Consider the following 12,352-nt stretch of genomic DNA (forward strand, 5'->3'; position numbering starts at 1 on the left):
GATGTTTAAGCAACCCACATGAGGAAATCAAATTTCATTAGGATTCCACCTAATAAAAATGCATTTGTCAAGAAATCCATAAATAATAAACGTAAGATATGTGAAACACAGCTTATTCAGCAGATTCAAATTTATCTCACTAGCTGAAGCACACAAGACTGAAGTTTAGCCCAACACGCATGTGCAGATCCTACTAGGAAGTCCAGTTTAAAACGCGAAGTACGCATGCGCCACATCCTTTTCTTCCGAAGTGTGGAAGGAGCTGGTCACGCGAAGACACAGCAATAGAACTTAAGGTAAATGTATTCAAATTAATAAGTCTACTGATGCATTTTAGCAAACGTTAAAGCATAACTGCAGCTAGCTCAAAAACAGTACACGCTCTTTTTGTTAAATTTTGGGGTGGCCACGTGGTTACTGTAGCCTAGTCCGCACGCGCGTTGCATGGAGATTCTTACTTCATCCGGCTGCCTTTAATAGTAACTCGATTGCTACCTTGGCCGTTTGTAAGTGGAGGTTGAAAAGTATAAACTTCTTAATCGGTGCCAAACATTACTGTGAATCGTTAGTCACGACTCTAACATTTTTTTAAGATGACCACAATTGGGGTCTCTGAAATAAGAGTTTCTTTCCACAAAATAGTTTGCAGTCCAGCTCTTCCTTTTAGAAAACAAATCATTCCTAAAGTGCGCATTCGCACTGTTGCATTCACAAATTATTTTTATAAATTTCTTAAAATAGTGTGGCTTTATACAACATGGCTTTAGTTGACCGTATTTTTTAATAGCAGTGCAGTAAAGTTGAAGTTTTTCAATCACACCTAGTTTGAGTTGTTTGTCTTGACCACAGAGTGAAGACACGTGCTTTTATAGTATGTATTAAATTCCCTCTGGGACTGTGATCAATATTGTAAAGGAGTTTTTATACAAGTTGACATGATTATGGCAAATCGCGTTGTAATCATGACCTGTACTAGTAAAGGTTTTAAGTATCCCATGAGAACTGTAATATATCATTTTGGCAGGTTTGTGTCCCAGATCTAGTGATAAATTGCTCCTTTGCCATTTGCTCTGCTGTCGGCAGTACTGTGCTCTGTCCAGCACGGGGCTGCCGTCCCCTGTGTGGCCTAGCTGGTTTGGGAATGGTCTTGTATGACCTGGATTGGATAATCAGGGCTTTGGCTCACTTGGAGGTGCTGTGGTCTTGGTAAAGGTCCTGACCTTGAGTTGAGCTAGAGTCGCCCAGGCCTTTGTGCTGGCGTAGGAGGGTCTACTCTCAAGCTGCGTTACATGTGCCTTTTGACCTCTAGTTCATCAGTCATGTTTTTGAGGTGGAATTGAGTTTTTCATTTACTGGCTCATCCCTTGGTGCAGCTTATCAGTGGCACAAAATCAATAGTTGAAACACAAAACTGGTAATTAACGGTCATGTTTGGACTGCTTCTGTGCTAAAAGGAGGTAAAAGTCTGTTTTCTTGCTGATTAGGTCTGAATTGGAATAATTGAGTATAATTTCAGAATTGTCTGTTTTTGCAGACTTTCTGTACATTTGACATTTTACCTGCAGAGCTGAAGCTTGTTGCGTAATCAATTTTTGTTTTTACAGAAGGCAGATGATCATGGCTGCTGCCAATGGAAGGCATCATTGCAAAGGTAATGACCGTTAAATTGATCTTTTAACCTAAGAAATGTTTCTGGCACCAGAATTTTTGCCTAAAGCAATGATGAGTTCACATTTTTGCCGTTTACCCATCATACCAGATTGGGGTGCTGAAACTGTGACTTTCTGAAGCAAAAGCAGTGTGCTTCTACTATGAGACGATTTTATGGCTACATTCACATGCTACCTCTCACCTTCACCAGATTCAAGGATTCCCACTGGAAAAGGATGACATGAGAAATGCAGATAGACAAGGAAACGAATGGTAATGCTACACATTGTAAATGTGATAATCTATGCTTTTGGGTGTTTTTTAAATTTTTTTATATTGTTGATTTTACAATGATGAATATCACACTTTCGCCGTTTACCCATCAGACCAAATTGGGTTGCTGATACCGTGATGATCTGAAGTAACAGTGTTGACTAGCTTTTAGTTCATTTGAAATGCGTTACATTTTAAAATTGTTTGCCTACTTCCTGCCTTTTTAGGTCCAAAGATTGCCACTATAAATGTGTAACATGTAAAAAGACTGGTAAGGTTAATATTTTTTGTATCAAAGTTAAATTGTCAAATTCTTGTTGCAATTATGAATATTGCACTTTCGCCGTTTATCCCATCAGACCAAATTTCATTTTTGTCTAGGTCTGCTTTCTCAGGTCCAATTACAAATGGGTAACAGGAAGTGCTAAATAAATAAAGGCTGGTAAGTTTCATATCTTTGTACCAAATTTAAATTTGTAAAATGCTTGTTGCAATGATGAATATCACACTTTCGCCGTTTACCCATCAGACCAAATTGGGATGCTGATGCTGTGACAATCTGAAGCAACAGCAGAGTTGACTAACATGTAACCCATTTGAGATTTGAATAACATTAAGTTTTGTCTACTACTTCTGCTTTCTCAGGTCCAAAAATAGCCACTAGAAAAGTGAAACATAAGAACTAAAATAAGACTGGTAAGGTTTTTGTTTTGTTTGTTTGTTTTGTTTTTGTGAGAATGCTTGTTGCAATGATGAATATCACACTTTCGCCGTTTACCCATCAGACCAAATTGGATTGTTGATACTGTGACTATCTGAAGCATAAAGCAACAGCAGAACTGAACACTCAATGCTTTTTGAGATTATTGAATTTTTCTTTTTTGCTCTTCCAAATCAAAGGTGTGACTTGACAATCACATGAGAAGTGCAGATGAATAAAGGCGGTTTACTTTAAACTGGTGAGGTTTTTTTTTTAATTATTTTACTAATTATTTTTATTATTAATATTTCTTTAAACCTTGTGTTTTTAAATTGGCTTAAGCTTATTTGCTACAATACCTTGATTTTTATTCCTCTATGTGGGGTGCGTAGGTGTGCACAAAATTCAGGATCTGCTTGCGATGTTCCTCCAACTCAAGGTCCCGCTGGTTCAAGGAGTCCAGGTCATGGAGAGCACAGGGAAATGCTGCATCGGGTGGAAAGATGAGTGCTGAGGCTCCTGCATTCCCAAAACAAACATTCTTATTCCCAAACTCTCAATAACATTATCAAGAGCTTGATCTTCACTATAAAATAAAAATGGTGCAAATGTACGTAATAAAATCATTCTTGAATAGAATTTGTTACAGAATCCCTGTGGTTTTATTTCTTTATTTATGACTATACGAATAAAGGAGAAACAAACCATGTTTTAGGGTGACTGAACTCTCACACAGCAGTACTGCAATGACTGCATCTTCCTCCAAAACTTCTGTTCTCAGACTGAGTTTAGCGTGAGCTTGGGCCAGTGCAATCCTGTCAGGATAAGTAAATGTAAAGCATTTCTGCTGTTATTATAAAATACATTTAAAGACCTTTTAGAGAACAAGAATGTGAATTACAACTTGGAATGCTTGCCAGATGGAAGTGACAGTGTTGGCAACATTTTAAATCTTTAATATGATCAAAAAGTCTCTCAATCAGTATGAAGACATGTTCTAGCTGCTGTTCCTTTTGAACAAACAACTTTAACACTATTGTCCATTGCAAATATTGTCGCTCAATTAAACTTGTTTACACAAGAAGCAAAAAAGTCAATGACTATATTCTGAAAAAAATATCAAATCAGTGTTAATGGTTCAAGTGAGAACAAATCTGAAAATTGACCCCTAAATTTCATCTATGGCTCAAATCAATTTATTTAAATGCATGTATTGTAGACTCCTTAATCTTAAGTATTTGTTTGGTTATATTTAGATATTTGTACTAAAAACAAGATGCATACTTGTGCTAATTCTTTTGCAGTGCATACAAAATATAATAACCCCCCTCAATTGTCAAAGGCTAAATCTAAATTTAAAATGATGTTTAAATATTACAGCATGAGATACTGGTTGTCCTTAGCAAATGGTGGAAATGTAAACTGGTCCATCTAGTGGTATAATATTGTAAATGCATAAACTAGCTTTAATGTAGTTTTAAAGGCTCCCCCAAAACATTGAGTTAATTCTGTGATACTTACAGGAGTTTAATAGAAGTTACTGAGGATCTCTGTGTTGAGTCTGAGCGAAACCTGCGACTTCCCATGTAATAGCCATGGATCATCCTTTCAGCATCAAGACTCAAGTCCACTTTCAATTGTCTTGCATGAGCCAAGAGCTGAAAACAGATATGCAAGTTCTGAAAATCTGGCTTTCTATTGTGTAGATGTTGCCAAATCTAACTGCATAAATGACAAAATTTCAGACAGGAAACAGCAGCCTGAATAGAGTTTATTATTATTATATGCTGACAGAATGTGTTCAGGTCATCAAAGAAAAGGAAAAGTTGGCTGTCTCTATGGACAGTGATTTTACTTAAGACAAATAGTACAAAAGTAGCAAACACATTGCTTTATACTTTCAATAAACTGTATATACGGCAAGGAAGTTCTCAGATAGCATTATCCTAAAATATGGATGGATATATATATATATATATATTTTTTTTTTAAGGTAAGTGAAGGTGTAGGTTATAGTGTGCATTTTTAAGTGCAGATCTCCTATATTTAAAAAAAAAAAAAAACTACTGAAAGTGATTAGGCCTCAGCAAGGTAATAAAAAGTATTGCAAAAGTAACGTAAAACATTATTTACCATATAAAGTAATTAAGTCACGCAACTAGTAAATATTTTTAGGGAGTAACTCAATATTGTAATGCATTTCTTTAAAAAGTAACTTTCCCCAACACTGCAGACAGACCTCTTTGTAGTCTTGTGTGGTAAACTGCATGCATGCAGGATAAAGAGGCTCTCCTGGCGACATGGCCTGTCTCAGTGTGTGCACTGTCATGGATAGGATTGGATGATTGTTGCTTGTTTCGCGACACTGAACTACAAGTCCAAATGCTCCTGTAAGCTGAAGGGGAACTGAGCCCATTTCCTGCATTTAAATCACAAATAATAATCAATAAAATAAACATGCACTGCGAAACTATTGCATGTATCAAGATTCACTTTTGTAGTAGTAACGGGTGCGATTCAACTACTGACACAAATGAGCACATTGAGGAACTCTCTGAAAATAGATGGCATTGTGTCTAGTTACTGTTCCCAAAAAGATAGTGAGGTGGGGTCGTTTGTGAAACATTCCAGCATTCCTTCTACATCTGATCAGTCTATTGGTATGTACTGTACGCTTCTAAATCTCCTACAATTAAACTCCCATCTCATTTCCTGAGGAAATGCTCCAGTTTACTACTACCCACCCCAGAACCCAGCAGTGCATTATCACATCTGGCTGTCCTCTTGGAGGGGGAAGCGATGTCAACTAAGGCCCAGAAGTTACACTGGATGGGGAAAGAGAGCTGCTGGTCTGTATCATCACCATATTTCTTTGCAGGAATGAAAACAGACACTGTTCTGCTTTCGAGAGCTGGAAGAAAAAATAAATATCTTTAAATGCATAAGAAATGTTTGAAACACTTTAAAGTAATGGTCCATTAGTTAATGTATTTACTAACACTAACAAACAACTAGTAATACATTTATTATGTTATTTATTCATCTTTAATAAGTTAAATAATGTTAGTTCATGTTAACTCAGTGTATTGACTATTGTTAACAAGCAGAACTTTGGATTTTAATAACGCATTAGTAAATATTGAACTATGACTAATAAATGCTTTACTAGATTATTCATACTTACTGTTAGTAAATACATTCACTATATGTTAATATTACAATAAGAATAACAACCAATGGACCATTATTCTAAAGTGTTAGCAATTTTTTTCTTGTATATTTATCCAACAGAACTATTTTGCACCAGACTGAAGCATGTCCATCTTGTCTTTCTTGTAGCATGTGAGGTCTCCTAGCAGACAGACTCCTCCAGATGCCAGCAAAGCAGAACCTGCATGAATGTTGGCAGTACTTGCTCCATGTTCATCTCTAGATAGAGATGCTAAAAGCTCTCCTGTAAGTGCATGATGAATGCCACGCGAGGCCAACTGCAGGCTATATCTCATCAACCTGTGAATAAATCGGCATATAATATGCATTTATTTTGATGACACTTACACAGCCTAAATGCAAAAAATGTGTAATGTTACCAAATTTGATTGTTTTAGAAGCTCAAAAATATCCACAAAAACTTTACATCACAAACACAAATGCTTCTAGTGTCTGCATCATATTAAATTCACAGATGTTATTTAATATGTAAAAAGCATCAAATAAGCAAGTTATATGCTTTTTTAATGTTTCAAGTAACTTCTGAATAATTTCTAAAAATGACTATATTGTATATTGAATCTGAGTATATTGCGATATGAATACATTTGCAATAGATAACATAATATCTCTATTTGGAAAGAATATATAATGTTAGATCAATTGGGATGATTCTGCAGTAGGAGTCTCCATAAAATCTATTGAACAATCTATACATTTCCCAGACACATTTTTGTTGCAGTCTGTGCTATTTGCAGTGAGTTTCTGTATTTGCATGTTTTGTGAGTATTTTCATGCACGTGTTAAGTTAATGATTGATGCATTGATGTTTACTATTTGCATCTTCATAAAATCTAATAATCAATCTATAAAACATTTGGGGTCTGCCAACACATTGCGATCTGTGCTATTTGCAGCGCATTTCTGTATTTGCATGTGTTGTATTTTCATGCATAACAATCTATAAATACAATCAAGAAAAAGACTTTCCCGAGTCTAAGTGTTCAAAAACAGTAATTGAATGATAAAAATAATTCTATAAAATTAATCATAGTTAAATTCACAAATGGTACAATTACTTTTACCTGAATGTTTTTTTTGTGATATCGATGCTGAAATGACATATTGTGCAGCCCTAGATGGAATATGGTTGAAATTATGTTCCATCATCATTTAGCATAAATAAACATACATGCACTGCCCTGTACTTATTAAAACATATGCAAAATATTTTAAAATTACAATAAATTAGTAATTTAGTCCTATATATTTTATCAAATGATTTTTGTTCTAAATATGTTTGACAAACATTTTTGTATGATGTCATTGCACATTCTACTGTACAAAAAGTAAAAGCTTTATTGCACTTTTTTGATGCCTGAACCCCCATTTTATCTGTGAGCTATTTGTGTATCAACTTAAACAGACAAAATTACTTTTTAAAGAAAGGTGATTCTGTCTAAATAGCTCATTTTTTATATAAATGAGTATTTATGTAAAGCATTTAATTTTTTCACTTTATTAAAATATTTATATTATATATTATTTTATTTTAAATATATTCCAAATGAGTGGACAAAAATGGTCAAATACTCGTCAAATACATTTCAAGAGTTCCCACTTAAATATGCTTGGCATTTATGGCAGGTTTGGCATGCTGTCCCGGGAGATAACCCTGAGCTCTGAGATATTTGAGCCCAGGGCTCCCGCCTGGTCTAGAAGCATATCAGGAGATCCGAGATCAGGTAGGTCTCGATCGCTCCCTTTTTAGAAGGGGAGAAAAAGGAGGAGATGGGGTGGAAGGGGGGATTCTTCCAAAACGAAGATAGAGCAATAAGGAAAAAGTCCATTTATGTTAAGCTATGATCATTCTTATTGGATTATTACTGATTACGGACGAGTGGCCAGCGGTGCACAATCATATCACGTGCTCTTCTAGAAATTAGTTTATGAAACTTGACTTAAACTTTATTTAACACAAAGTTTATAAATATGCAAGCAAGCAAGCTTTTTTCCCACAATAATCCATGATTTCATATTAGTTTGAATTTAGCACCAACAAGTAAAATTGGCATAAGATAAGAAAAATGCCTTTATATAAATTTTAAATAATTGCCCAAGAATTCTTAACCTCATAAATTGTCAATGAAAGCAAAAACTATATAAAAAAAAACACACATTTTGTGAGAAAGTGGTGATATTCAGAAGCAAAACAGGTGCTATTTTTGGAGCATTGGATTTCATTCAACAAACATGATGTTGTCTGAGATGTGTTTGATAAAGCTGAACCTGTCAATGATAAGGCTGTCACTGGTGAGAGCGAGCACATCCAGATGATTGGGAGAGTCTGTATTATCTTCGGTTTGCAGCAGGCTAAGTAGAAGCCCCAACTTTAAAGTGTTGTAGAGTCCAGGTGGGATCACCGGGGAGCCGAATGAGTTGGCTACAATGGCAGCAAATCTCCACGGGGAACATGCCGAGGCCGTATGCAGGTTCTGGAAGTTGTTGCTAACCAGACTGGGGCCTGTGAGCGGCAGTCAGGAGCAAATGACTCTGACATGCTTTGAATATGTCTGATTGTTTTTATACCATCAACGTCAAAACAAGACCTTACATTTGGGGATCCATGGTTGGACGCTGCAAGCCTCTACGCTCCAGGTTACATTAGGCCACTGGTGCACATGAGCAGGAATCCCAACAACTCGGTACAGATGGCCGATTCTCATGGAGTTACAGAGTTCATCTAATTACATTAAAAGAAACAAAACAATGACAGTTAGGGGCTGGACTTCACTTATTATTTGAGAAACACGCTCACCACCTACGCGACTGCCAAGAGAAACACTGCAGGCTCTTTTAAACAATGATTCCACTATGGCTTGTAACAACTAATGAGTATAGCTTACATTTATTAACATGTATGTTCAGTAACTGGAGTGGGGCGTATTGAATTCCAGACTAATACTAGGTCAACACAATATGCTAATAGCGTCCAGAGAATCTACGGCCTCTCCAGTAAGGTAACTGAGAAATATTATTAAAAGAGACAAGAACACCTAATAGTATACTAACAGACTGTGAGTGGATGTGTTTATTTATTTAAAATGTCTGCTTTAGCATTAGGAAAATCAGGTTAATTAGGCATAACTTCTCACAAACTAACCGGATTATTGCCTAATGGTTGGTTTGGAGGTAAGGCTGGGCAATAGGAACAAATATCACATCATGACATAAGTCATCCCATGTCCTGATAATGATATCACAACATAGTACTATTTATGTTAATTAATCATTTAATAGTTTATATACAGTTGAAGTCAGAATTATTAGCCCTCCTGAATTATTATCCCCCTGTATATTTTCCCTAATTTCTGTTTAATAGAGAGAAGATTTTTCAACACATTTCTAAACATAATAGTTTTAATAACTCATTTTTAATGACTGATTTCTTTTATCTTTGCCATGATGACAGTAAATAATATTTGACTACATATTTTTCAAGATACTAGTATTCAGCTTAAAAGGGAATTTAAAGGCTTAACAAAGTTAATTAGCTTAATATGGCAAGTTAGAGTAATTAGGCAAGTCATCGTTTAATGATTTATTCTGTAGACAATCGAAAAAGAATTTAGCTTTAGGGGGGCTAATAGTATTAACCTTAAAATGGTTTTAAAAAAATTAAAACTGGTTTTATTCTGGCTGAAATAAAACAAATAAGACTTTATCCAGAAGAAAAAAGTATTATCAGACATACTGTGAAAATGTCCTTGCTCAGTTAAACATCATTTGTTCTGACAGTTCTGACTTTAACTGTGTATATTAAAAGTATTATAAGAATCATTTGCAATGCCATGAGAAAGAAATAAGGACAAAAGAGTGCATTTACCTCTTAGAAAAAGGGTAACAGATTGATATCTTAAGGATGCAGGATCATGAACTCCTAAAACATCCACTGCTCGGACATGAATGAGTTCAACTAGTTGCTTCTCTGTGAATTAAAAAAAATAGTAAAACAAAATAAAATATCACATTTGCACCTTCAAACATTTCATTTGGCTTTTTGAGACAATGCTACTATTCAACTGTGTGTGTATGTGTGTGGGAGTATTGTAAAAATTGAAATATTGTGATATATATTAAAAGTTGAAGTAACAGTTGTTTTTTTTAAATCGACTCTAACCCATAACTCTTCTAGGTTCTATGATAAATTGAACAAACTAACAGTATTTTCTTGAGATATTTTGTAACATTTTTAAATGTATTCACTGTCACTAGACCTATCACGACATCTATTTTTTTTTTGTACAATATATTGAAAAAAAATATTGTAATAAACAATATTACTGTCATTTCAAGACCATTTTATGCCACTCAATATATATTGTCAGAATGACAATGTAATAGCATAACGATGTAAGTACACTCTTCCAAAGAACACATTATATTTTATTCTTAAGAATATTTAATTTAACTTTAATCTTTTAAACACTCTAATAATTAGGGCACAGTTCGTACAGCTTAGTGTGAGTGCGCCTTTAGTGGCCACAAACGTCAGATTGATCAATGATGCACCAGGAGCAATCCTGAGAAAAATGGGACCCGAAACTAGATTGTACAGGCTTCATCTGACAGACTGTTCATTTTTTGGATAAAAACTGTAAATTATTCCTACAACCCTTTATTGTTCAAAACCTATTCAAGTTTCTTTCTTCTGTTGAACACAAAATAAGATATTGTGAAAAATGCTGGTAGCTGGCATCCACTGAGCTAATCCTAATTTGGAAGTAAACTGGTGAAAGCATCAAGGTCCCTTCAAAATCTTTTGTAATTTCAGCAGATAAGAGAAACTCATAAGGTGTAGAACCACATTAAAGAGAGTAAATTGTAATAAAAGGAACTCTCCCTTTAACTGAATGCGTTGTTTCTTCATATACTAACTCTGTATGGTACTTTATGTGACTTTAATGCTATTGATTAATCACTTATCAAGTTAATGTTGTCTCACCTCCTAAAACCCGAGACTTCACATCCTCCTTCAGTGGAGAAAAGCAGAGAAAGCAGGTAAAGTCATTCCTTACTGTGGCAGACTCTGTGGCACCTGGTGCATGAACTCTGATATGATGAAACCCTTGAGTGAATTGAAAAATTGTGTTGAAGAATAAAGTAATGATAATAAAAAATAAACAAGCCTATAGAGTTAATGAAGTTACATACCTCTGGAGCAAGGGCATGCGTCCTCTGAGCAGAGAAATCTGGCCCCTTGTGTGTATTTGGTGACACGTGTCATGGCAATTACGAGGCCCTGCAAAGCTAAAGGTCTCATTGGACCATACCCACGGGGAAACTCAGAGAGGTCCAGACAATAGTTGGGAAAAGGTGGCAAGTGGGTTGGCTTTAAAACAACATTAACCTGAAGAAGATTTTTAATTTATTTTAGTTTAATGCTGTCTCTACTTATCTTTGATTTAAGAAATTCAAGATTTTCTAAATGTTTAAAACAAACATTTAAGGATTGAAAAAAAAAATTATGAAAATGTCATGAATGTTCACCAAAGCTGCATTCAATTAACCAGAAATTAAAAATGTAAGTAGCATTTTAAAATCAACTACTTAACTGTTCTGTCAAACTGTATTTATAGCAGCCGTTGGTTTTAAGTTTCATGTGACCCTTAGGAAAATGTTGTAATATGCTAATACGCACACATTACCTAATACCCAGGTAGCAAAGAATTCTGGCCCAGAATTGGCATGTAGCTGAAAGCAGGCATTCATCCGGCACTGGCATACAGCATGTGGGCCAAACATGGCCTGGGTTTGGCACACAAGACATGAGCCAGATGTCAAAAACTTATATGTGGGCCACATAAGTTAATCATAATCTTGACCCACATTTAAATCATTTTTTGAGTAAATAAATGTTTTAATACACAAAATCATTTCCATCTTCCTGTTTGCATCCTCTAATGCCTTTATTTTAGTCCAGGAAACAATCAAGATTTAAATATTTGAATTATTAATTTATTGCTTCCTGTATGCTGCAAAACTACTGAATTTAACCAACATTGCATATATTTTCATTCATCTTTTTTTGGCTGAGTCCCTTTATAAATCAGGGGCCGCCACAGCGGAATGAACCGCAAACTTACCCAGCATATTTTTTATGCAGCGAATGGCGTTCCAGCTGCAACCCAACACTGCCAAACCCATACACTCTTAAATTAACACACATACACTACTGACAAATTAGCTTACACAATCCACCTGTACCACATGTCTTTGGACTGTGGGGAAAACAGGAGCACCCGGAGGAAATCCAAACGAACGCGGGGACAACATGCAAACTCCACACAGAAATGCCAACTGACCCAGCCGAGGCTTGAACCAGCGACCTTCTTGCTGAGGCAAGAGCACTACCTACTGCGCCACTGCATAAAATAAATTATTATTTTACCAATTTCATTATTATTAACCATTACTAACCATTACCATTATTAATGCACAACACTTCATGGGTTTATG

The 12,352-nt window shown here is 35.4% G+C and overlaps 1 protein-coding gene and 1 long non-coding RNA gene across 4 annotated transcripts in view; one reads left to right on the forward strand and one right to left on the reverse strand.

The window, feature by feature from the left end:
* mcmdc2 (minichromosome maintenance domain containing 2) overlaps positions 1-12,352 on the reverse strand; it is a 28,531-nt gene that overhangs the window by 14,358 nt on the left and 1,821 nt on the right. For all 3 annotated transcript variants that reach the window (XR_015524276.1, XR_015524277.1, NM_001324440.1), the window contains exons 4-14: positions 11,048-11,243; positions 10,839-10,961; positions 9,720-9,821; positions 8,448-8,576; positions 8,123-8,357; positions 5,928-6,133; positions 5,368-5,534; positions 4,863-5,042; positions 4,145-4,281; positions 3,329-3,438; positions 2,983-3,142 (exon numbers count right to left, since the gene is read on the reverse strand). Coding sequence is in view for 1 of the 3 variants with exons in the window: in NM_001324440.1 (NP_001311369.1) it covers positions 2,991-3,142; positions 3,329-3,438; positions 4,145-4,281; positions 4,863-5,042; positions 5,368-5,534; positions 5,928-6,133; positions 8,123-8,357; positions 8,448-8,576; positions 9,720-9,821; positions 10,839-10,961; positions 11,048-11,243 (1,737 nt within the window). In the remaining 2 variants the exon portion in view is untranslated. The remainder of the gene's footprint in view (positions 1-2,982; positions 3,143-3,328; positions 3,439-4,144; positions 4,282-4,862; positions 5,043-5,367; positions 5,535-5,927; positions 6,134-8,122; positions 8,358-8,447; positions 8,577-9,719; positions 9,822-10,838; positions 10,962-11,047; positions 11,244-12,352) is intronic.
* mcmdc2as (mcmdc2 antisense lncRNA) lies at positions 238-3,259 on the forward strand. The gene is made up of 8 exons (NR_136892.1): positions 238-296; positions 1,605-1,651; positions 1,760-1,923; positions 2,151-2,194; positions 2,305-2,365; positions 2,569-2,619; positions 2,824-2,882; positions 3,016-3,259. It is a non-coding gene; the product is annotated as a mcmdc2 antisense lncRNA (long non-coding RNA).

This window comes from Danio rerio, chromosome 24, assembly GCF_052040795.2.
Source record: "Danio rerio strain M-AB ecotype USA chromosome 24, GRCz13ab, whole genome shotgun sequence".
Classification (NCBI taxonomy): Eukaryota; Metazoa; Chordata; class Actinopteri; order Cypriniformes; family Danionidae; genus Danio; species Danio rerio.